At 45.3% G+C, this 25,229-nt stretch overlaps 1 protein-coding gene across 6 annotated transcripts in view; it reads right to left on the bottom strand.

The window, feature by feature from the left end:
• Nucleotides 1-25,229, bottom strand: part of ANTXR1 (ANTXR cell adhesion molecule 1) — a 266,303-nt gene that overhangs the window by 60,106 nt on the left and 180,968 nt on the right. For 5 of the 6 annotated variants that reach the window (XM_073791293.1, XM_033838374.2, XM_073791292.1 and 2 more), the window contains exon 17: nucleotides 17,186-17,266. In XM_073791293.1, the coding sequence (XP_073647394.1) occupies nucleotides 17,186-17,266 (81 nt within the window). Of the gene's footprint in view, nucleotides 1-489; nucleotides 11,426-17,185; nucleotides 17,267-25,229 lie in introns of those variants that run through there. The other variant, XM_033838375.2, reaches the window with a different exon arrangement.

The raw sequence follows: 25,229 nt of genomic DNA on the forward strand, positions 1-25,229 counted from the left end.
CAATCTTAATAATATTATCTTATGGAACCCAATAGGTCCAGAATGTTATCATTTCAACATGTGATCAATATAAATATGACTAAAGAGTTATTTCACATTCTGTTTCTCATGCTACATCTTTGAAAATCCTTTCACACGTACAGGATGTGGCATTTCTGACTGGTTACATTTCAAGTGCTCAATAGCGATGTTGGCTAGGGGCTTCCTTGTGCGATAGTGCAGCCCTAGACTTGACTTTTGAGGTGTTCAAGATCTTGTGCTACTCGTGGGGCTGCAAGGGGAGGTCATGAATAATTTTGTAAAGCATGACTCCATTTGTAATCCCACTAAGTTGCCTACTGTTATTCCACAGCTGAAGAAAAGTCCTAGTTGACTCTTCCACTGGCCAGTGAAGAGCCTAAAATAAAATTTATTTTAAGACTCTAAAGTATTGGGTTGGCCAAAAAGTTCGTTCGGGTTTTTCCCTAAGATGCGACAGAAAACCCGAACGAACTTTTTGGCCAACCCCATAAATGCCTGTCATGGAAATTTATTTACCTTCTGCTCTCCATAGACTCTTTAAGACCTGCAAAACTATTTGAAACTGTGCCTGTCTGTCTGTCTATCTACCTCTCCTCTGGAAGTGATAATTAGGAAGCTTACTCATTTAAAATCAAATCATGTCCCTTTCCTCCCTTTGTTTCAGGGGAAGATTTATGAGAAGCTGTGCTTCTTCAGGGTGGGACAGTTTGGTCCATGGTTTGCAAAGCTAGAGAATTTCAATAATCAAACTGTTGCCTTTAAAAAATATCAAACTTGGAAATGGGTTAGAACTAAACACATCAGTGGAATGAGCTTCAGGGCACAAGAAAATTATTATGGAGTCAAGTTACCCCAAAATCATTGTTCTCCTTTGACTCATAAATCAATTATAGAGTCTTGGATTTTTTGGACATAGATCGGTGAGTTTTACAAAGGACAGGCATCAAAGCCTGGCTGTGGAGGACACTCTGAGGATCCAAACAATCGTTTCAGCATTAGCGTTAACAGTAATTTGAGAGCACAGCAACATTGCTGGGTGAAACTGGAGTTTTCGCGCAGGCAGGTTAAGTCTTTTGGAAGCCTCCAGCCATGTTGCTTATTAGTGGCCTGGTATGGGATGCAGTCATGTGGGTTGTTGGCGTGTGTGATGCTAATTACTTGTAAGGCCAAGTTTTTGCTAGGAGCTTCTGTTTGGAATCATTAGCAAACACATTTTCAACTTTAGGCCACCAACAGAGGCTCTAGTGCAGAACAAGCTAGTGTAGCTTAAGGGTGTGCAGTGGGGACCATGGGCTGTGGGGAGTTCTCGTTGCTTATTCCTGGTTTGGAGGGACGCTAACTGTTTACAAGCACAGAAGGTGGCCTCAGTTCTGCGGTTACCTTGGCCATCTCTGGAGGACCACATGGCATTCCCTGGGCCTGCAGACACGGTGGGGCACCGAGGCCATGGCTGCATAAATTCTGGTAAATTCGTTCCCACCACCAATGGGAAAATACTCGCTCTCCTTTCCATTTCTCTCTGCCTCCATGCCTAAGAAACCCAACCCTGCTTGGTCAGAACTACTTCCCTTGCTAGAAAGAGAAAGAAGGGAAACGCTGTCTTGTATAACAACAGGGATGATTCCACAGTGGACTTTCCAGTGGGCCCACTTTTATTAATTATTCCACTAAGGGGGCATGGATGTCTGTTATGATGTCCAATTTTCCAGACTCTGACATTTAAGAGTTTCCCATTACAAATCAGCTTGAGTGAGCAGTAGGGAATATGGAAAAGCTTACACAAGATTTTCTACCATTTAGAGCTTGTATTCAAGTCGGAGTTGCAGAGGCCTTGGCAAGTAGGTACGCCGGGGATTGAGGCCAGTGCCTGGGTGTCAGCGGCCTCATGCTGTTTAATGGGGTGACCCAATCCAGATGTTGGAGGATGCAGGAATTCACAAAGGTGATGAAAGCTAGTGGAGTGAGTGCCCCCAAAGCTAACTCTGCCGTCACTGTGGATTCTGAACATAACTCTGCTCTCGATGGTCTTAGCCAAAAGAAAAAATGGAAAAACACTAAAACATTAAACAAGTATCATAAGAATGAACTTATAAAGTGAGACTAGTAAAGTCAGAGAGTTGTTTTTCTCTCAAACTTTCTATTTCAAACAATTTAAAGGAAAAGTCAAAGTATTAATAAACGGCAATACCAAAAATTATGAATTGCAATTATAGTGAACGTTTGTTTGAATAACCCTTAAAGTTTGTCTGAAGATGCCCCTAGAAGACAGTGTGAACCCTCTCTCTTTATTAAAGGCAGGGTTTTTTCTGAGACGTCTTTGTCCACTACTGAAATGTGGTTGCCTATTAAGGGAACATGATAAAAGTTTACAAACAGCTGTGAATGCCTGGGGGTTGCAGAAAAAGTCATAATCCCTAGCACAAGAACATAAATTAAGCCATGTCCTCAGTGCTGTGAGGGAAAGTAAAAAGAAAAAAAAGAGCCATAGTCCCTTTCCACAAATCATTTACCGCTTACTCAGGGAGTGAAACATCAGTACTGGCTTTAAATTAAAATGGTGTGAAATTTTGTGGCAGTAGCTGTGAGCCCACGAGGAGGGAGGGGCCAGATAATGAGCAAGAATCAGGGGAAACCCTCGGAAGGCTGAGGGCTGGGTACCCGAAAGATGTGAGTAGACGAAAGGGTGGAGAAGGCAGAGTTCAGAGGTGGGGTATGACTGCCTTCCTTTCCCCCACTCCATTGTCAGCCTAGGCCTCCTCTCGCAGCTCCTCTCATCTGGGCCTTCACACATGCTGTTACTTCCAACCAAAAGGCCTTTGCATCACTTCGCCAGGAGAGCTCATCCTTTAGGTCTCAGACCAAAGTTCTCTTCTTTTCAACGTCTTCCCTGGTCCCCTAGTCTGGGTTAAATCTCCTTGCTCTATGTTCTCATGGAACCTCAAATGCTCCCCATACTTCCATACCACTTATTACATTAAGTTCTAGTTTAGTGCTTTTCCGACTACTCTGAGGTACACCCCACAAAGGCAGGGGCTTTGCTTCGTTCATGCTAAATCCCTGCTGCCTAGCGTGGTACCTGCGGTAGGGTAGGAGCTCAAGACCTATTTGTCGAATGCGTGGGTGTACTCTGTCTTAGACACAGTGTTGGTGGTAAAGGGGGAGGTAGGCAGAGGTGGAATCAGGGAGAGAAAATATGAGGTAACTTGGGAACACAGCACACTGCATGGGAGGGCAGGTCATTGTGGGAGGGCAATCGGCAGGTATGTCATCTTGGGCAGGGTATAAAAATGGAACAGTGTTGGGAGGTGGGAGAAGGTAGGAGGACAAGAAAGAAGGAGATTGGGTGGCAGGGACCAGCTCTACCTTCCAAAATTCGGCCTGGTTTACCTTTTCTTTAAGAGATCAAGCCCAGTCATGACCCCCACCCTCTTCTCCTGGCTTGGGGTGAGGACTCAAGGAGAGCCAGGCAGTGTAGGGCTGGTGGGTTCTGGTCTTGCCACTTCCACTAATTCCCTTTGTGACCTTGAATGGAGCAAGGGTCTTCTTATGAGAGCATTAATCTTCCTAATATGAAAATAGGACATAAGTAAGGTCGTGATGGGGAGCAACTGAGAAAAGGTACTTGGGAGTGTTTAGAGGTTTCTCCATCACCTTTCTGGACCTCAATTTCCTTACTTTGAACGTGAAAGGACTGGGATCATGAGGAATCCCCAATCCGTTCCTGAGACTGAGGGTCAGGTTGAGGTGGGGTGCTCATGGGGATGACGGGAGAAGACGGGCATGCGTGTGGATGTCTACAGCAGGCTGGCTCTTCTCCACACTATGAATTCTGGAAGGTGATCTCCTAAGTCAGATTCTGCCATCTAAGACTCAACCCAACAATTTCGGGCCAGAACAGAACTCCCCACCAGCCTGGGTTAGAATCAATCTCAATTGAGGTCTACTGCAGAGCTGTAGATCCCCTAGAGATGATCTTTTCCAATGCCCTCAGCTGGAGGAGCAGGCCCGTGGCAGCCAAGTGGCTAGACATAAACATCACATTGGAACAAAGTAGAAAACTTCCTACAACGTTACACACTTGGGTGAAATTTTGACCCTAGAATCAAGCCCGATCTCCCTCAATCCTGACTCTGTTTGGAAGGAAAGAAATGAGATCAGAGAATTTCAAGAGGGGTGTCTTTATTACCTAGCCCTGCCTTGTTCCGCCCCTAGTATTTAATTCTTCTCTGTTTGCTCTCTGCAACTTGATACCAGATCTTGACCTGCTGTTGCTGCAGCTGTTTGGGAGATGAGGCAGTTCAAAGGTGAAAGTCATCAGCTAAGCTATAAAATGGTGATGATGATGAGTATGGAAGTATGTATGGGTGTGGAAAAAGAGGGTTAGATTATGGGGGATTGGAAGAGGAGGGAGAGACTTCAACCACATCAGTTGCCTTCACATGTATTTATTTAAAGAGACCTCCTCCTGGGAGCAGGAAGTGGTGCAAAAAAAAAAAAACAACAACAACTCAAGATGGTATATTTTGCAGCATTAACTTTGGGTTTAAGTTCTCTGAAAAAAGTTAACTTTGCAGGTTTTGGGTACAGTTTGGTTTCTGCTGTGGACAGAGGATGTCTTGAACGTTTTCTGTTGTAAATTCAGGCAAGTAAGCCGAGAATTCTAAGTCCTCATGTTCCTCTCCAATGAGACAGTGAAGGAGAGATTTCCAAGGGTGAGAACTGAATAAATTCTACTGAGAATTCAAACATCCAGGGAAGGGGCTCTGACAAAATAAATCACACCCTCTCGCACTTCCTACGATTTGCTTTTTTTTCCTTTATCTTTAATGATCTACTCGTACAAAAGTTTATGAAAGGTCAGAAGTCAGTGGCTAGCAAATGGGACTTTCTCTCCAAATCTGTTGGGGACTTACAGCCCGGTGTCAGGCACCAATAGACATTGTGAAGATCCCTGTTTACTCAAAGTATAAACCAATATATTCTATGCAAACCTTTTTTCCCTATGTTTAGACAGAAATGTTTACTTTTCCAGCGGTTCTGTGAATTGAATTAAAGAGCAGAGTGACTAAGAAAAGACTCAATATAAAGCTTATTATCTATTGTGCAAGAAGGAACTGACCTTCACATAAAGATTTTAATACGATAACTTGATTCTTTTGGTCATTGCTGATTTAAATATGAGAGATGAATTCTGAGAAGAAGTTTTCCACACATGTTGAGATCTAACTAAACTTCTCTGAAATCAACTGCAGTTTTCAGGGGAAAGAAGGGAAGAAAATGAACTCCCATCTATTTGAATTATTTACACTTGTCATTTTATTTCATCCTGACAACATCTACAAAAGTAGGGATTACTGGATAACTTTGACGCATGAGGAAACTGAAGCTAAGTGAGGCTGATTAATATAACGGAGGCTATCGGGCAGCGCTGGGAATCTAACTTGGGTCTCTCGAGGTGAAAACGATCTCTCTCTTTCTCCATGTCATGTTGCAGCCAGTTTCAGAGAGTGCCACCTTCATCTATGTCTTTTTATTCCTGATGTCACCATTTACATTCAAGCCTCATGATCCATGCTTGGACCGTTACCATAGCCCATTAACGATTTACCAACACATTACATCCATAGAGTTCTTGTGCTTGGTAGAATGATTTTAACCTGGCTGTTCTGCAAGACAAAGACACCTATGGCCAATTTTTCTATATACATTAAAAACAATTAAAAACTCTATTAATATCTAGTCAAACCAGAGCTTTGCAAAACTTCTGAGAAAATCTGTGTGCGATTAAATGTCTTAAAATACAATATAATTTGGCACTCTAGGGGCTTCCCTGATGACGCAGTGGTTAAGAATCTGCCTGCCAATGCAGGGGACACGGGTTCGATCCCTGGTCCGGGAAGATCCCACATGCTGTGGAGCAACTAAGCCCGTGCGCCACAACTACTGAGCCTGTGCTCTAGAGACCATGAGCCACAACTACTGAGCCCACGTGCCACAACTCCTGAAGCCCGGGCGCCTGAGCCCGTGCTCCGCAACAAGAGAAGCCACCGCAATGAGAAGCTTGCGCACCGCAAAGAAGAGTAGCCCCCGCTCACCGCAACTAGAGAAAGCCCACACACAGCAACAAAGACCCAACGCAGCCAAAAATAAATAAATAAAATAAATAAATTTTTAAAAACCCCTTTAATTTGGCACTCTAATATTTATCACAGATGAAGATTAGCTCAAAATGGCTATAGTGTAAATTTTTTAGTCTGATCATCAGGGTTGTTCCCCCTCCAGCCTTATGAGGTACACCCATCCCTTGCACTCCATCCTGAGATGTCTCCTTTCACTCGGCAGGTTGGCCTTTATGGGCTGCGAGCTGGTCCTGGAAACCTGCTACCTTGACGTTTCTACATCCTGTCTGTTGACTAAGTCCCGACTTCCCTCCAAAGCCCAATTCAAGTCCTACCAGTCCTGGAGAAGGTATCCCATCCTCTCAGGCTGCCAGCGATTGCCCTTCCTCTGTGGCTCTCGTTCCCTTCAGCTCTGTCTCGGTCTACCCCGGGAACTACCTTGACCACCATCTCTTCTATCTCCTCAACCAGCCGTCTGTTCTTTGAGGTCTCATGCTTGTCTGCCTTTTTCATGGAGCCCTTCCCAGCACTTCAGCAGTATCTGCTAATAAGGAACATACTTAACAGGTTGAGTAAACATTTCCTGCTCTTGGGTTTCCTCTGCTCATTTTATTTTCGCCGATCAGTGTTGTCAGAACAGAGGAGTTTACTAGAGATGCTGTGAAGAAAATTCAGAGGAAAACTGATGTGAGGAGTCTCAAAGGCAAAAGGTTTTTCTGTGAAAGGGAAATAACTGATGAGAGCTGCAGGATCACGTGAACTTTCCACAGAATGTCAACCAACCGACCGCGTGTATTCTGGTTGCTGGGACTTGCCCAAGTCATCAATTTTCACCACGTTGTTGGGGGGTGTCTTAGAATGTTCTGATATTTATGCAGTTGGATCTGTTGTTTCACCAGCAAGCAGTTCAAATGGGGATGTTCATGTCTTTACACAGACACCCATGTGCTTTAAAATTGCCAGTATTCGAGAAAGAATGTCTTAGCACAGATAAAACAGTGGCTTTAATGATTTTAATTGCCTAGTAATTTGAAAAATTGTTTCCCCCTTATGCTTATAGGGATAACGTTAAATGAAAGAATTAGACACTAAGTTATACACATGTATGATTACAACTGAATAAAGAATAATCATACAGGGTAAAAACTCTATTAACTATGTAAATGCTTTTTTAGTGAGGACAAGAAATGCTGGAAAGGATGTTACAAGGAATGGCAAAATTGGGGCAGCCCATTGGATGGGGCGATATTTTCAGAGGTACCTAAAGCAATCCTTGGGAGGAAATGCATTGCTTTCTATTTTCAAACGATGGGGGTCACCGCTAGCTCACATGGTGCCTTTGTGTGAAGCAGGAGAAGGCACCCCTTTCTGAGGTGGGATGCATGCCTGTCCCAGGGAGGCTGACCTGCCCAGTGGTGTTCAGGGTGGACCTCTGTCACAGGGCACGGCCTGCACATCTAGGTGCCTGTGTGCCCAGCAAACAATTCTTTGGAAAATGGAAGTGATCTTAAAGAGGAGAGTGACCTGAAGAGTAATCCCGCTAGTACCTGGTAGAGCAAGGGACTAACTCCAGAATTGTTGATTTAACTTAATCCTGATCAAGAACATTTATTGATGGCTTCGTCTGTGAAACATAGGGCTATGCCACAATATTTATATATGACAAGGATCCCACTCTTAAGTAGCCAGTTATAACCTGGTATAAAACTAGTTTATTGATACTTGTTAGATATTATGGTATTAACTTATTGGAGAAGTGGGAGGCCTCCATTAACAAAACAAAACAAAACAAAACAAAAACAAAACAAAATTTCCCAAAGCAGTTACCACTGCTCTTTAGGTGTCATGGGTAGAGAAGGTCATTATTTCCATTCTGCCACCGAGGAATATAACATACAGCGATATAGACAAGGGACCAACAGTGGGTTCTCTTGGGGGTGGAGTTTTGAAGTGAATTGCTTGTAGCATTGCATCCCGAATTACCACGTTTCTTGCATGAAGTGGAGACACCCACCCTGGAACTGAAGAAAGTGCTGATGCGCGGGAGGGATGGGATTCCAAAGGTGGGGCTGGTTTCCTTTCCTCACTTTACCTTCACCTGTCCCACTTGGCTAGCCTATCACAGGGAAGACAGAGGCCATCGAATGGGTGCCTCAACTTCCTGCCTGCTCACCCATACCGGAGAGCCCATCCTGGGCTCTGCCCCCAGATCACTAAGGAAGAGTGGCATTTCCTAGGCTGTAGGTCATCTAAGTCCTCCTAGGGGCTCCTGCCGTCCATCAATGAGCTCTTCCGCCTCTTCCCCTCCTGGGCTTCTGTCATGAGCACTTAATCATTCTCAAGCCCTTCATCCGAAACAAACAAAGAGCTTCTGTCAACTCCAGCTCTCCTCCAGCTACTGCTTTGGCTCTCCCCTCCCGTTTTCCACTAAGCTTCACTCCTGCCCCCATCACTGCACTGAACCTAGGTCACCAAGGCCACGAGGACCTTGTTACTGCTAATCTAATTAGAGGACGTGTCGGCTTGTATCTAAATTTCCCATACTTGACCCTGTTGACACCACCCTCCTCCGTGATGTACCATCTTCCCTTGGCTTCCATGACCCCAGACTCTCCTGTCACACCTGCTCTTTCTCTGGCTGGTCCTTCTTAGTTTCCTTCTTCTTCTCCTTTTTCTTTCCCCACCTCGACTCAAAGGATGTGACCCTGGGGGTTCAGCACTTAACCTATTTCCCTTCTCTCTCTCCATACTCTCCCTGGGCTCTGCATCTATTCACACTGGTCTCAACTGCCACGCTAATGATGCCCAAATCCTTGCCTCCAGCTCAGAACTCTCACCAGGGCAAAACTGCCTCCTGCACAGATTGGGCGACACAAGTGGGCATCTAGGTGCTGCAGGTGTCCACGCTGCGCGTACATGACTCCGAGAGTGAGCAGCTCCTGAAAGTTTGTGCTCTAGGCGCTCCGCGGTACCTCAACCTCAGTAAGTTGAAAAGCTAAGCCCTCATCTTCCCTCCCAAAGCTCTTCCTGTGCCCCCATCCTGGTGAACGACGTCACAGCCAGCTCAGATCTGGAGGTCCTCCTCGACAGCCCCCTCTCTCATCCTCCACACCAGCCAGTCACCAAATCCAGTCATTCTGTTTCCACAACCTTCCCTGAATCCAGACTCTTTCCTCCTCCTGTCACTGCCTCCGGTCAGGATGCCACCATCTCCACGCTGCAGCCAGCATGACTTTTCTAAAATACAATCTGACCACAACTCTGCCTAAAACACTTGGCGGTGATTCTCCACTGTCTCCAGGGTGGGCTTCACGGCCAGCAGCCACGCTGTCCCCTCTCCCCGCTCCACCGCTGGCTGCCGCGCACTGTCCTCCACCAAGCCCCGCTCCTCATGTCCCCCGAAGGAGCCACAGGCCATGTCCAGATCCTTGCTCAAGCTTCCCTCTCACAGAAGAGCCTTCCTCCACTACTCTCCTCTGGTCTCAGCCTAAATGCCACCTCTAGAGGTCAGTTTTGACACCAAGGCTGGTGAAATGCCCTTCCTGGGCATACTCCCCCCACCTCTCACATTCACCACAGAGCCTTTCACACAGGATGGTGTTTGTGGCCTTAACAGTTTGTCCCTGCTTCTCAAGGGAAGGGACACAGCTTACTAATCGATGAGCGGCCAGCACAAACTCAGTGCTCGTCTCATGGAAAGTGTTCAGCAAGTATCTGTTGAATGCATGAAGCATTTAAGGAGTTCTGAGTGTGGACTTCAAATCTGATAGTCCTGAATTAAGCCCTAGATCTGCCCCTTCCCAACTGTGTGTCCTTGGGAAAGTTAATAACCTCCCCCGAGTCTCAGTGTCTGCTCTGTAAAATGGATTTGTTCTTGTGGATGGATTTGTGCTTCTATAACCATCTGCAATCAGTACAGTGCTTCATGCTCTCTTCTCTTTCAGCTCATACGCTGAACTCCAGGAAGCCAGAATTAAGTCCTATTCTAGTTGGCATCCCTGGTGCCCAGCCCAGTGATGGGTTCTTAGCGGGGGCACAATAGATGAAATTTGATGAAACGATGTTTGAGGGAAGGCAGCCAAGGCAAAGAAGGAAGAGGTAGTGCAGGGAATGTGGAGAAAGGAGAAAGGAGAGGGAAACAGAGTGTGGACACTTTCTCTGAGTCTGCTTATGTTTCAGGAGGCTCATCTGCTTTCGAAGGACTGGGCTGAGGGTGCTCTCTCCCCTTGGAGATAACCTGCCCGGATCATTCTCGCCTCTGCAACAGTAGGAAGCCACGGGGACCCATGTGACCGACTCAGCTCCCTTATTGGAAACAGCTGTGCAGACGGCAGCCCTGGGGCTGGAGCTCCGGTAGAGGATTTCACAACCTCCAGGGCTGTGCTTCAGATGAGTTTCAAACGTTGTTTATATACGTCTACGTGTGTGCTTCCTGGGTCTCTTCTGATTGCCATGAGGCCCAGCCTTGCAAAACAAGCTCAGAGCGTGCCTTAGTATTTTGTTCTTGCTGATAGTAATGGAATGTACCAGCCTCCCGATGCCAGATCTGGGAGAAACCAAGAACCTGAAAACAAAGAAGACATCCAACCCCAGTGGCTCCTCCCAGAGCACGTGAAGGGGGTGGGGCATTAAAGCTGGGGAGGGTTTAGGCGGGTTGATATTTTGACTGAATTCCATCCAGAAAAGACATACGAGGCAGAGTTATATTTTCTCTTTTCCATCCTCTTTATCCAAGCAGTAACAATATTGTAGCAGGCAGGATCTATGTTTACCGTCTTCCAGAGAAGAAAGGGACTGCTTTGAGCACATAAAGATTGTAATCATCCATTTCCCTTATGCCTATGAGACACAGGCCTAGAGGTTTTGAAGGGATGTGGAGAGGTGCTTTCAAATTGTTCCAGGAAGGAAAGAAAGGATGCTGCCTGGGATGAGAAATAGGGAATTGGACCAGATCACTGATTTCTCAACTCCAGTTGCACATTAGAATGACCTGGGGAGCTTTTAAAATCCCAGTATCCAGACTTCATCACAGACAAATTAAATAGAACCTTTGGGGTGGGATCCTGGCATCAGGGCTTTAAAGTTCCCCAGGTAATCACAACATGCAGGTTGAAAATCACTGGATCCTGTGAACTCTGATCTCTGAAGCTCCCTTCCATTTCTGGCTTTGAAATTAGTAATCTAGGAACAAAACTGTCTGCAGCTGGCAAGACTTCCCTACAACTGGTTGGGACTTAATATTTAGGCTTCAGCTAGAGTGGTCACCAATCATGTCAGTAGGCGTTCTGTGGAGAAACACAGGAAGGTAGTGGTCGGTAGTCAAATAAGCACAGAAAGGTTGACTTCGAATCCCAAGCAGTCAGGGTTAGAGGGATTTTGATGGGCATCTCATTCCATTTATCTCACTGGTTTCCCCAGACCAGCAGCATCAGCATCACCTGGGAGCTTGTTGGAAATGCTAGTTCCCAGGCCCCACCCCAGACCTGCTAAGTCAGAAACTGTGAGGGTGGGATCCAGCTACCTGGGTTTTAACAAAACTTCTGGGTGATTCTGTGCTCAAGTTTGAAAACCAGTGATCTGCTGCAGGAATCCTCTACTATATCCTGGCCCAGTGGTTTAACTGATTGTATCCCTGTTTGGTAACACGGAGCAAGCCCAGTAATCCCTGGGGATGCCCATTTGTTATTGAAATTCGTCCTTCAATTCTTTAGATGAAATAGGCTTCACTGTAACTTCTACGTGGGGCTCTAGTTCTGTCTTCTGGGATGACCCAGAGTAAATCCAAGTCATGTTCTGTACTTCAAAGACTTTAAGATGATGTTCCAGGGCTTCTGGTTTAATACGTCTGATAGCTCCTGAGAGCACTTCTCCCAAATTTACAATAAAATACACAGGAAGATACAGAAAAGGTGCCAACTCACATTACCACCCAAAAATAAGACTGAGGGAATAGAAGTAGTAGAAAATTTTTGTGAAAATTTATGTCATCTTGGAGTAGAGAAGACTGTTCTAAGTTTGACACCAAAGGCAGAAATTATAAAGATTCATAGATTTAACTATAAAATTATAGATGACGTCAATATATTTTTAAAAACTTAAAAAGTATATGACAAGCTAGAAAAACTTTGCATATGTATATTTTATATATATATATATATATATATATATAATGTTAGACTTTAAGTTTCATGACGTAAGCATCATATACTTAATGTATAGCACAGGGTCTGACATAAACTGAGTCCTCAAAGCATTTGACTAATGAACGAATGAAGATGAGTTAAGCAAATGGCCATATAAAAATCAATGCTAGGGACTTCCCTGGTGGTGCAGCAGTTAAGAATCTGCCTTCCAATGCAGGGGACGCGGGTTCAATCCCTGGCCAGGGAACTAGATCCCACATGCATGCTGCAACTAAGAGTTAGCATGCCGCAACTAAGACTCGGAGCAACCAAAAAAAAAAAAAAAAATCAATGCTAAAATATACAGTAGAAAAATGGGCTGAGGGCATATATAGGCAATTGACAAAAGGGAAAATAAATATTTGAAAAAGATGTTTCACTTCAATAACAGAAAATGCAAATTAAATTAGCACCTATAAATTAAATTAGCACCTATCAAATAGCTAACTTTAGTAATGTTAATGGGAGATGGGTTTTTCATTGATGCTGACTCTAGGGTTAATTCACACAGTGTTTCAGGCAATAATGAATAATGAGGCCAATCTGGCCTCGTTATCAAAGCTCTAAAATTTCTCATGTTGTTCGATCCAGCAGATAGCTGCCTTCCTAATCCTAAGGGAACATTCATGAGTGTGCACAATGATTTGGCAACAAGCATACCGATTACAGCCTCATTTATAAAAATAAACACTTGGAAATAAATATCCAAAAAGAGAAGATAGGCCGAAATATTATGTCACAGATTGACAAAGGAATACGACACAGCCATTAAAATGATATATAACGATATGAATGGCATAGAAAGATTATTCCTCAAACATGGTTAAGTGATTAAAAATAGTTTATAAAAGGGGTGCGTAATGTGATGACCAAGAAATGACCAAGTGAAAAAGCTCTCAGGGTCCTTTAAATCTTCCTCAGACTGAACATTCCTAATTCCTTCCACCATTTCTCCTTGAACGGTGAGCAAACTTTCTAAAGTCAGAGTGGCCCTGGTGTGTAGGAAGCCTCGGGGAGCGTCCTGGAAAATGCTCATGGGATACAGGTTCTAATTTCCAGACTTTCTTGGTAAGTCTCTGTGAATATGCCCTGCTTTGGCAACACCCCCTTTAAAGCCCGGGTCTGGACAGCAACTTCTTGTGTTTACAGGGATACTACGGGAACAATGAACAATCTTACCAAGGTGACAGTTCACTAGGTAGAGATGATGGGAAAGACATTCCAAGCAGAGAAACTAGAATATGCAAAGGCGCAGAGACACAGAAGATGCTGGCATGTTCAGGGAATGGTGAGCAATTCTAGGTGGCTGGAAAGCTATTTGGAGTGATGGGGGAACCTGGAGGTAGTAGCAGATGAAATGATAAGGGAAGCCTTTCTAAATCAAGCTAAGGATTTGCGTCTCCTTCCTAGTCTTGGCCAGTCTGAAGCCTTGGGATGTTACACTGAGATCCGTGTTTTAGAAAGAGCACAACGGTGGCTATATACTGGAAGCCGGGGGCTGGTTTAAGCAAAGGATACCATATGCTTAGTGAAGTCTTTAAATTTTAGGATCGGATGTGTTGCTGGTTTGCTTTTTAAGTGGTTTCTTCTGGTACTTTCTTTTTTATGTTTGCTCAGGATCTCTTGGTGGGCTCCAACAAACAATAGGACTGTGAGCCCACCCCAGGCAGAAAGAGGAAGATGGGTGGTGGTGGACAGAAAGCATTCATGTCTCCTGCTGTCATCCCATTCATGTTTTCCCTGACCCTGGGCTTGGGCAGCTCCCAGGAGGTGGGCACCAATTCCAGGGAAGGATGTGGCTCTGGGCTCAGGCCTCCTGGAGCCCTCTGCTCTGCGGTGGAGGCTGGAAGCTCTCAGCTTTTCCAGCAGCCGCAGAGGCTCTACCGGTGAGCCCGTGTCTGCCTCTCTAGGGCTGGGGTGGGTTCACTGGGGGAAGCAGGAGCAGACAGGAACCGAGAAGGAAGAATTGCCAGGTTCCTGTGAGGTCAACACATGTTTGAAACAAATCAGAACGAGAATGTAATTAGGTGATGTTTGGTTTTGTTTTTGTTTTAAAGGAAAAATTCAGAACCTGTGACTCGTGTTCACGAGCACATGCCTGGATGCAGTCATTTTGAGTTTATGGAAAATGTGGTCAGCCCCATAAATCAGTGCTGAAGAATTCTTACAGAGCCATCCCCGTGCAAGGAAGTCAGGTCTGTAGCGAGTCTCCTAAGATTATGCAAAATAATACAGAGTAAGCATGTAATAATAAGCTACAGTATAGTCTTCTCTACTCCTGGAATTCTTTCCTGAGTTGCCATGAGGAAGCTGTGAATTTCTGTTCCTATCTAATCTGTGACCTTTCTTGTGTAACTCCTTGTGTACGTCTAGATGTCTGTGGCCATCACCATGACTACAAGGACACAGTTCTCTGCAACTATTCTCGCATGCGTCTTAAAGATTTTAGCAGGATTTCTATACAGAAAGCCCATTTAAAAGTAGGCTGAACAATCATAACTTGCAACACTGCTGAGAATACAGTCAAATGTATCCTAATTCTCAGCCCGCCTGTCCATCGCACCTATTATTTGGTGTGATTGGAAAATGAAAATTCAAGGAGGAATCGTATTTCTCGAAAGCACACAAGACATCTTCAAATGTGAAATACAAACTTTCATTCAGAATTAGTAAATAATAGATTCAATCTAGGTGTGATTCACTAGAAGAAATTCCATCCATTTTCATTTCATTGTTGTTGGATTTATCCCATCAGCCTTTTGCCCTCAAACAGTTTGGGTTCTTCTATCTTCTATACCATAATATTTCTCTCTATCCTTCCTCTTTCCTACACTCCCTTCTCTGCTTGACCCAGTTTAGAAATTTGTTTCTGCCAAACTGGTCAGCGGAGAGTGGAATGTTAACAAATCTGAGTGATGATTTTCAGTTGCTCTGAGAAGAATGGGCTTGTTCACTGGACTACCATGTTCTATAACAAAAAATAGTACTGCTGAACCCGAGTTTGGGTATCCTATTTTTTTTTTTTTGTAATCTGTTAGATGAGTCTCATGCAGGCTAAAAAAAATTCTTAATTTTCCACAGAAACCGTATGTATAACTTCTAAGGCCAAATACCACCCTGAGTACAAAGTTGATGACCTAGGCTCATTTCTGTTAGCTGTAGAGTTTGTACTTTCCAATCTGCTATGGCAATGTGTTCGTTGACGTGCACAGACAAAATACAAATTCCATGTGTCATGAGGGCCAAGCTGGCCCAGCATTTATATGGCCTGGGATTTTTTTTTTTTTTTTTCCGGTATGCGGGCTTCTCACTGTTGTGGCCTCTCCCGTTGCGGAGCACAGGCTCCGGATGCGCAGGCTCAGCGGCCGTGGCTCATGGGCCCAGCCGCTCCGCGGCATGTGGGATCTTCCCGGACCGGGGCACGAACCCGTGTCCCCTGCATCGGCAGCTGGACCCCCAACCACTGCGCCACCAGGGAAGCCCTGGGATTTTTTTAAATGTCATTCTTGCTTGTTGTCCCTGCCACAAACTGGAGCAGGAATAGCTAATTGGCTGCAGCCTGCACAGGCTGTGAAACTTTAGACCAAATCCCCTCAGCCACAAGCCACCCATTGTCACCTGTCACCAGGTGCAAAGGAAGGGGGGCCTGCCTAACTGGCTCTGCTCTCGTGTTTTATTAGTTGTGCTGTGTTGCAGAGTGGGCAGGGTAAAGATGTGGGTATATCTGACACACATCAATTGCAATATAGTTTGAATTTTTGCATCAACCCCTCACAGACAGTAGAAAAGCACAAAGTAAATAATCCTAATAATATTTGCCCTGACTAAGCATTACCAAGTGTTCAAACGTTAGGCCACATGCTTTACAAACATTACCTTCTCCAACCAGCCACACTGTGAAGTAGGTATTACCAACTACTTTATAAACATGAAGTTCAGAGAAATCAAGTGACTGGCCTAGAGTTTTCCAGGCAGGAAGGAAGCAAGATTCAAACCCACCTCTACCTGGTTTGAAAGGAGCCCCAAATTAGACACCTTGATTTTGCTTTGGGGTTCATGTGCTTGATTCCTAGAGCAGCGGATGCAAGATGCAGGTCGCGGGTAGTTGAGGGAGAATTTGGTCCCCAGCTTTGCTCTGTAGATTTTATGAAAGAGAGACTAACTCTTCCCGGAAGACATAGCAATGGTGTGATTACAGCAGAACTGAGGTTGTTTCCAGCATTGTTACTATCTGAACAGAACACAATATTCAGCTTGTCTTGTCCTCTGTTTCCTCACTTACAAAATGAGGACTTTGGCTAGATGGTTTCTAAGGCCTCTGACGCCTCCTCCCTTTCTGTCTCCTTCTAGTTGAGACATCTGAGCTTGGCCCTGACAGTTTCAGGGCAAACCCTCACCAGGGTGGAAGGTCCTCCCGTGATCCTGGACCAGCTGGGCCCAGTGCCTGCTGGAAGGTGGGGGAGTTTTCTGTGGCCCCTATTCCGTCGCTTCATCCTGTGGCCCTGGCGTCCTGCTTGTCACCACTGGCCAGTGTGGCTGAGAAGCAGCAGGCCTCTCCCCTGGAGCTACCTGAGTAAGAGCCAGTCCTGCTTTATTCACACACTGTACCTGTAAACTCAGAAGCCCAAGTCCTAGGACATTAAAGCTAAGCTATTTCTGTCAAAATCCTTTTCAAAAAAGCAAGGCGAAACTCAAGGTCTTGTAAAAACCCAAGTTTTGAAAAGTAGTGTCTGATTTGTCACAACATGAAATCACAGCTGGATTCCTATATCTGGAGTTATTCTGGCTCAACAGTCAGAGAGAGAGGGAGAGAGAGAGAGAGCAAAAAGAACGCATGTGTGCGACCCCGTTAATGCATCCTACCGTGTCTCCTGGCTGTGGACGCATCACGGACACACGATCGTAGCCTTTCCTTAGCAGGACCCACAGGGCATCAAGTTTTCCCTGAAATAAAACAAATGCACCAAGATTACATCTGAAACCAGACCAGGGGCCAGCACCGACAGGCAGAAACTTCCATGCTTCTTAAGTCATGTGAACCACACTTCACCGGCAATGCAGTCGCCATAAGATGTGACTCTGTCGTCCCTGAGTTCAAACGTGGGCCTCAGGAATGGAGGAGGAGGAGAGACACATCCCAGAGGACCCTGATGCTCGCGCAGGAGACATCTGCGACTTTAGTGCAGCCTCAGATCTGCAGACACGGAGAATTCATTCAGGCTCTCAGCTTTTGCCCTCATCATATTCCCAGGCAACTCCTCACACCGCAAGTCAATCTTTTCAACTTGCACTAAAGTTTTTTCTTCCCACTTAGTGTCCAGAGTTTACAAGTGAAACAATGAGGACAGATTCAAGCAGGAAGTGACTAAATAGAAGCATGGACAGGGTGAGACCAATGAAAGGCCCCTGGGGCACAGATCCATGGCTGTCCCTACGATGGGCTCTGGAATCCCAGGCTCGACAGACAAATGACCAAAGATCACGGATCACCACAAATCACAACCCCCTTTGGAGTTGCAGGTGATTGGTTGAATCTGGAAGGAGTCAGCCTACGAGTGCTAAAATTTTCACAGTGTGTGGCAAAGGCAGTCTAACGTTCTAGTTCCCTAGACATGCTGAGCAGAGGCTGGTTTCTGCCACTGCAAACACTAACAGAAAAAAAAAGAGACATTTATTTAGCTTTGCTCTTATTATTATTACTATCTTTTAATTTTTTGGCTGCATTGGGTCTTCGTTGCTGCGTGTAGGCTTTCTCTAGTTGCGAAGAACAGGGGCTACTCTTCATTGTGGTGCATGGGCTTCTTATTGCGGTGGCTTCTCTTGTTGCAGAGCACGGGCTCTAGGGGTGCAGGCTTCAGTAGTTGTGGCATGTAGGCTCAGTAGTTGTGGCTCGCGGGCTCTAGACCGCAGGCTCAGTAGTTGTGGTGCACGGGCTTAGTTGCTCCACGGCATGTGGGATCTTCCCGGACCAGGGATCGAACCCGTGTCCCCTGCACTGGCAGGCGGATTCTTAACCACTGTGCCACCAGGAAGTCCCAGCTTTGCTCTTATTATTAACCCTGGTTAATAACGGGCAGAAGTCACCTTTATTTTGTCTTATTTCCCTTCATCACTCTTGTGGTGACCAGGACAATCTGCTCCCCTCCACCTCCAAGGATGACATCCTAGTCTCTAGAACCTGTGAATATGTTCCCTTTCATTGCAAAAAGGGCTCTGCAGATGTGATTAAGTTAAGGATCTGGAGGTGGGGACATGATTCTGGATCATCGGGTGGACCCAATCTAACCATATGGGTCTTTAACAGAGGGAGGTAGGAGGGTCAGAGTCAGAGAAGGAGATGGCGTGGCAGAAGCAGAGTGAATGTGATCCCATGTGAGAAGGATTCAACCCACTGTTGTTGGCTTTGGGGAGGCGGGGGGCCATAAGCCAATGAGTGTGGGCAGCTTCTGGAATCTGGGTAAGACATGGAGATGGAGTGTCTTCTAGGGCCTCCAGCAGGAATGAAGCCCTGGCTTCACCTTGGTTTTAGCCCAGTGTGACCCATTTTGGGCTTCTGGCCTCCAGAACTATAAGATAATAAATTTGTGTGGTTTTAAGCCACTAAGTTAGTGGTAATTTGTTATAGCAACAGTATGAAACCAATACAGCCCTTATCACTCCCTGACGTAGTCTATTTGCTTAGTGTCTGTCTCTGCCATCTGGAATGTGAACTCCACGAAAGCAGAGGTGCCACTGGTTTCGTTAACTGCTATATGCCCAGCCCTTAGGACAGCTTCTGGTGCTCAGTGAATATTTATTTGTTGGACGAATGAATGCATTCAGTGCTACTGAGTGCTGGGCTAAGTGCTTTTCTATGTGTCTGCTCCTTTCATTCTCCCAGCAATTCCAAAGGGTTATGGAGAGGGAATCAGAGAGATCAACTAACTTGCCCAAAGGCACACAGTATGTAAACTGGAGAGGTGTGATTGGACCCCACTCCATGTCTGTCTAGTTCTAAAGCTCATAAACTTTCTTTCTTAAACTATATTTTTTAATTGCATTGATTATTTTTTAAATCGAAGTGTAGTTGATTTACAACGTTGTGTTAATTTCTACTGTACAGCAAAGTGATTCAGTTATACATACATATATATATATATTCTTTTTTTAAAATATTCTTTTCCATTATGGTTTATCACAGGATATTGAATATAGTTCCCTGTGCAAAGCTCGTATACTTTCTCTTATACCAGTTGCAGGTTCTTGCCTGTGCAGATCCTTTAGAACAGGGTTTTTAAACTGTGGATTGCGACTCTTCAAGCCCTCATGAAAAAATTTTGTGTATTAGGACCAGAATTTTTAACAAAGAAAATAAAATAGGAAAGAAAATATTTGAGTTAAGGGCAAATGGGGAGGATAAGTATGCATGGGTGTGTGTATGAGGAGTGTGTGAAGTGAATGCACACTTGTGCACACGCATAAGCATATACTGGGCCAACATGTATTTCCTGTTGGGGTCTCAATCGGGCATGTTTGAAAACACTGATCTGGAAGAGGTCTTTGAAGGATAATGCTGAAAGGCTGAGAGAGTCTAGAAACTTCAAGTTCCTTGCCACAAAGCATTCGTAGTGGCAGCGTCCATTTAAGAATGACACCTCGAAGACTTGGTGTTTTGAAATTATTTTCTGGCGGGTTTTATTTAGATACAAAAAATGTGCTTTTGAACCTTTATCAACTCTGTTGCTCGAGTTCTTGTGGTCTCAACTTTGTCTTGCTAAGTGTCATGTTTCTCATCTCTCTTGGCCAAGTATTTACAAAAACCTCTAAAAATATTTTGAAATGACTTTAGAATGCTGGAAGGACCGCTGCTGGGTTCAGCATGGTTTTCTGCATTAAACCATTTCAAGCATCAGCTAAATGTTTTCCTTTAAGGTTCTTTGGGATAAGCATTTATATTTCAGGATACAACCAGGTGGATTTCCTGGAAGAATGCCTCTTTTTCTTTTTCTTTCGCTTTTTTTGGGGCAACTCCAGGTATTTGGCTTCGTAAATCATCCCACCCTCAGTGTTCTGTGCACTGATCACTCAACTCCCTGACAGATGAGGAGCAATGAGATGGGGCTGAAAGAAAAAGTAGCTGTTGAGGAAGTGTATTAATTAACTCAGCAGAAATCTAAAGTGCCATGCGGGGCAAAGGGGCAGAAACCACCTGGATGTGTAACACCAGGAGGAAGGGCTGTGTTTCTTTGAGGCAACAGATCATAGAGTGACATTTCAGCACAAAACGACTGGATTCAGACTGTTTGTATTCTGAGGCTTCCCCTCACCAGCTCTGCTGCTGCCTCGGACAAGCTGTTTCATGTCCTTAAGCCTTACCTTACTCATCTTTAAAAAAAGAGATAATAATACTGTCTACCCTATAGATTTGTTCAAAGGCTTACAGCTAGATATTGAAGTAAGATACTTGTCTCATAGAAAGTATTCATTCAGTCTTATCAACGATGGGGTAAAGTCATTAAAATGGAAAACTGGGAGTCTCTGTAGAAGGATGGAAATGAATGTAATGCGGATGTAAGAATCCAATAATTTGAACTTTGCAAGCATGGATCTACCCGTCCTTCATTTGGTGCTCCTACAACTCCATTCCCCCCTTTCCGTCTGGCTTCTGTGACAGTGTTTGATGACCCCAACACTCCACCAAAGCTGCTTCGCTAAGGCTGCCCACAGCATCCCGGCTACCAAATGCCTTGGCCACCTGTGGCCTCATTTTACTTGATTCTTTAGAGCGATCAGAGGCTCTGGGCCTCTCCCTTCCTCACTATCCCTTGGCTTTATCTTCTCCTTCCTATAACTCTCATGATCCTTTTCAGCCTCTTCTGCTCCTCCCCTCTGCTTACACACGATGTGGTGGTGTCCCCTTGCTGTCCCCCCTCTTCTAGTCTCACCCCCACGCTGAATGCTCACTTTTTTTTTTTTTTTTGTGGTACATGGGCCTCTCACTGCTGTGGCCTCTCCCGCTGCAGAGCACAGGCTCCGGATGTGCAGGCTCAGCGGCCATGGCTCACGGGCCCAGCCGCTCCGCGGCATGTGGGATCTTCCCGGACCGGGGCACGAACCCGCATCCCCTGCATCGGCAGGCGGACTCCCAACCACTGCGCCACCAGGGAAGCCCTGAATGCTCACTTTGACTACTCTCACCGGGTCCCATGGGTCAAACTTCCACCTGTCTGCCCATGGCTCACACATTCTTACTTCAGCTTAGTCCTCTCTTGAGCTCCAGATCCAAATACCCACCGAATCTTAGTTGTAATGTAAACGTATCACAGGTATAAAAAAACCAGACATCACATACTGAACAATTTTTCCCCAACCTGCTCCGCTTTTTGCATACCCCTCCTTGGTCCACGGCACCACTGACATCCAGACGGACAAGGCGGACACCAGAGAATCATTCTCACCTCCTCTCCCTCTGCCACCCCTTCATATCCAGCTTCGACCACGTCTCTCGAATGTTCTCTCTGTCACAGCCTCCCTGTCACCTCTTCCTGTCCAGCCCTGTCCCACTGTCTCCACGGCTACTGCCTTGGCCTAGGCCCTCATCATCTGTCACTCATCCTGAGAATAGTTTCCTGATTGGTCTTTTACCTCCAGGCTCCCAGTCCTTTCTACTACTTGATTAATAACACATTTCATGGCTAGCTGGAACGGATGCTTTGCTATTAATAAAATAAACCAAGGGACATCTTATTAGCAGTGTGAATTTAGGCAAGTTACCTAACCTCTCTGTGCCTTGATCTTGCCATCTGTAAAACAGGAGGAGTAGTAGCAGTTTCTAATTTTGAGGGTGGTGGTGAGAAATGAAGGAGTGAGTGCAGGAAAGGCCCTTGGGACTGTGCCCGACTTGTGGTACATGCTTCACCCAGGTTAGCCCTTCATGCAGGTGAGCTGCTATCATGAGTTGTCCTGGCCAAGGTGAGACCAGATAGTTCTGGTTGTACCTTCAGTGTTCTGAGCTCGGAATGTCCCACAAATGAACCCGAAGTCCCCATTCTGTGTGGCACAGAAAATGATCTTGGTAATCTACCCATCCTATACCTCTTTCTACTCCTATGCCAGGTAGCTTTTAATGCAAGAAGAGCTGAAGTAAGCTTTAGAATAAGAGTGTTTATAACCAAGAAGACGATAAACATAACTCTCAAAAGTCAAACAGAAGGGCACAGCAAAGGCCCCTATGTTTAATTTTCTGAAAGGAGGCAAAAGCCCATCATTTCAAGACTGTAGCTACTGGGCTTATTAATAACATCCCTTTAGGGCCACAAGAGCCTCAGGGGATTCTTCCAAGCAGTCCCTGGGCTTTACCCACTCCTCCTGGGGGGAGCCTTTTTTTTTTTTTTTGCGGTATGTGGGCCTCTCACTGCTGTGGCCTCTCTCGCCGCGGAGCACAGGCTCCGGACGCGCAGGCTCAGCGGCCATGGCCCATGGGCCCAGCCGCTCCGCGGCACGTGGGATCCCCCCGGGACCGGGGCACGAACCCGCGTCCCCTGCATTGGCAGGCGGACTCCCAACCACTGCGCCACCAGGGAAGCCCCTGGGGGGAGACTTTGAGTTGACTCCACTATTTCTCTCAGATCTGAGTGTCCCGAATGCATGCGTCTCTCTTCAAGGTGCATGTCAAGACACTGGTCCTCACTCCCGAAGAGCAATGCTTCTGTGAAGCTCAACGATTTCCTACCATCCTGGGAAACCTCCACCAGAGTGCATTAGCTGACAGTTACGTATACCTTTCTTTCATATGAAATTGACACACTTTGACTATAACATGAGAAATGGACCAATTCCAGGCTCCCAAACTCTACCTCAGCCTCAGACAATCAATACTTTTCATACCACAAAGGCTGGCAAACTGGAGGTCCTATGGCAATGCTCGCTTTTGTTTCTTCCTAAACAAGAAGACTGTGCCGGGGAGGTCTGTGAGGCCCAGCACTCAAAGCATCTTAGTGCATGGGCTTTGTGGCTGGGTTTCTTCTTTCTTTCTTTTTTTTGGGGGTGATGGAGGGCCAGGCAGCAGCTGTGTCTTCTCTTCTGGTTTGTCTGCCTCAGCTGTTTGGAAGTTAGTCAGAGGTTGAGAATTTTGAGGGTAGTTCAACTTAGAGGGCTGTTAGAGACGAACACATTTTTTTACACCTTAAAATATATGGTAAATATTGTGACCCATGCTTCCCTTTAAATGAAATAAATTAATGCATAAGTTGGAAACTTTCCTTACACACACACACACACACACACACACACACACACACACATACACATAATCACACATGGTTAATTTTTTTTCTCTATTTTCTTTTGGTCTCTGTTTAAACAATGGTTGGAACCATTCTAAAAAGTAGCCGGGGAGGGACAAAAAAAGTCTGTTGACCATCAACGGCACATCTAACAGCATTTAAGGCTTCGGTGTGTCTTACTAGGCTACATATAGCTTCATTCAGAACCGTTTCACCACTGAATGCTGCTTGATTACAAGGCTGAGGTGCTTAAGGCCAGGGATGACAGGTTCACCTTAAAGAAAATGAACAGAACACCGCCCGCTCCCCGGCACTGCAAAAGCACAGGCCGGTCCGCCGTGCCAGCCAGGTTCTGGCTTTGGTCCTTCAGCTGTCATTTCTGTCATTGCCAGTCACGTGGAGGAGCTACTGGAAAAGGAGAAAACTCATTTCTCTGAAGGCCGCAAGCCTTCCAGCAAACCTGAAAACAGTCCTGGTTTTAATCTTTCTGGTGGTCATACATCTGGGCATTACTTAACTCGCCTGAAACGGTCAGTCCCAATTTAACGAGAAGCATGGGATTGCTGTAAAGCCAGGGGGTGAAAACTGAGCAAAGAAAAAGTCAGGCCAAATATCGGAAAATTTCTTGATCATGAGCCTGGAATGAGGAAAGGGTGAAGTGTGGTCAGTGTGGTCAGTGCCTTAAATTAGCCTGGGCAACGGCGGGGAGCAGCCCATTGCGGACTCTTTCTCTCAGTGAGTTCCTGCGGGATGTGCTTAGGCAATGTGCTTCCCTGCTTCTCTGCTCCTCAAATCTATTTCCTGAAATGCACGAAAAAGCGAGTCAAATGCAACCTGTTTAAAGGTGTATATGATTCTGACCACCTTCATTGGGGAACCAGGACTCTTCCCAGTACCTCCTGAAAGTTTTGCACTGGATGGAGGCGTCTGGTGTGGCCAACAGGTGGCATCAGAGGGAGACGAGAGTTGACAGATGAATGGATAAAGACGTGGTACATATATACCATGGAATCTTCCTCAGCCATGAGAAAGAATGAAATAATGCCATTTGCAGCAACATGGATGGACCTAGAGATTATCATACTGAGCGAAATCAGCCAGAGAAAGACAAATATCATAAGATATTGCTTATATGTGGAATCTAAAAAAAAAATGATACAGATGAACTTATTTACAAAACAGAAATAGACCCACAAACATAGACAACGAAGTTATGGTTACCAAAGGGGAAAGGTGGAGGGGGGCAGGGATAAATTCATAGTTTGGGATTAACAGATACACACTACTATATATAAAATAGATAACCAACAAGGATCTACTGTACAGCACAGGGAACTATCCTCAATATTCTGTAATAACCTATAAGGGAAAAGAATCGGAAAAAGAATATATATATGCATAATAGAATCACTTTGCTGTACAGCAGAAACTGACACAACATTGTAAATCAGCTAAACTTCAATTTAAAGAAGAAGGAGGTAAGAGGGCAAGATGAGGGGCAGGTCGGCACTTGTTCCTTCTGCTCCCTCCCTGAGCCCTGCCTTCGTTGGTGGCTGCATTCTTTTTAAAAATTCTTTCTTTCTTTCTTTATTTATGCCCTGCCTTCATTGGTGGCTGCATTCTTATTTATTTATGTATCTATT

The sequence above is a fragment of the Tursiops truncatus genome, chromosome 14 (genome assembly GCF_011762595.2).
Source record: "Tursiops truncatus isolate mTurTru1 chromosome 14, mTurTru1.mat.Y, whole genome shotgun sequence".
Classification (NCBI taxonomy): domain Eukaryota; kingdom Metazoa; phylum Chordata; class Mammalia; order Artiodactyla; family Delphinidae; genus Tursiops; species Tursiops truncatus.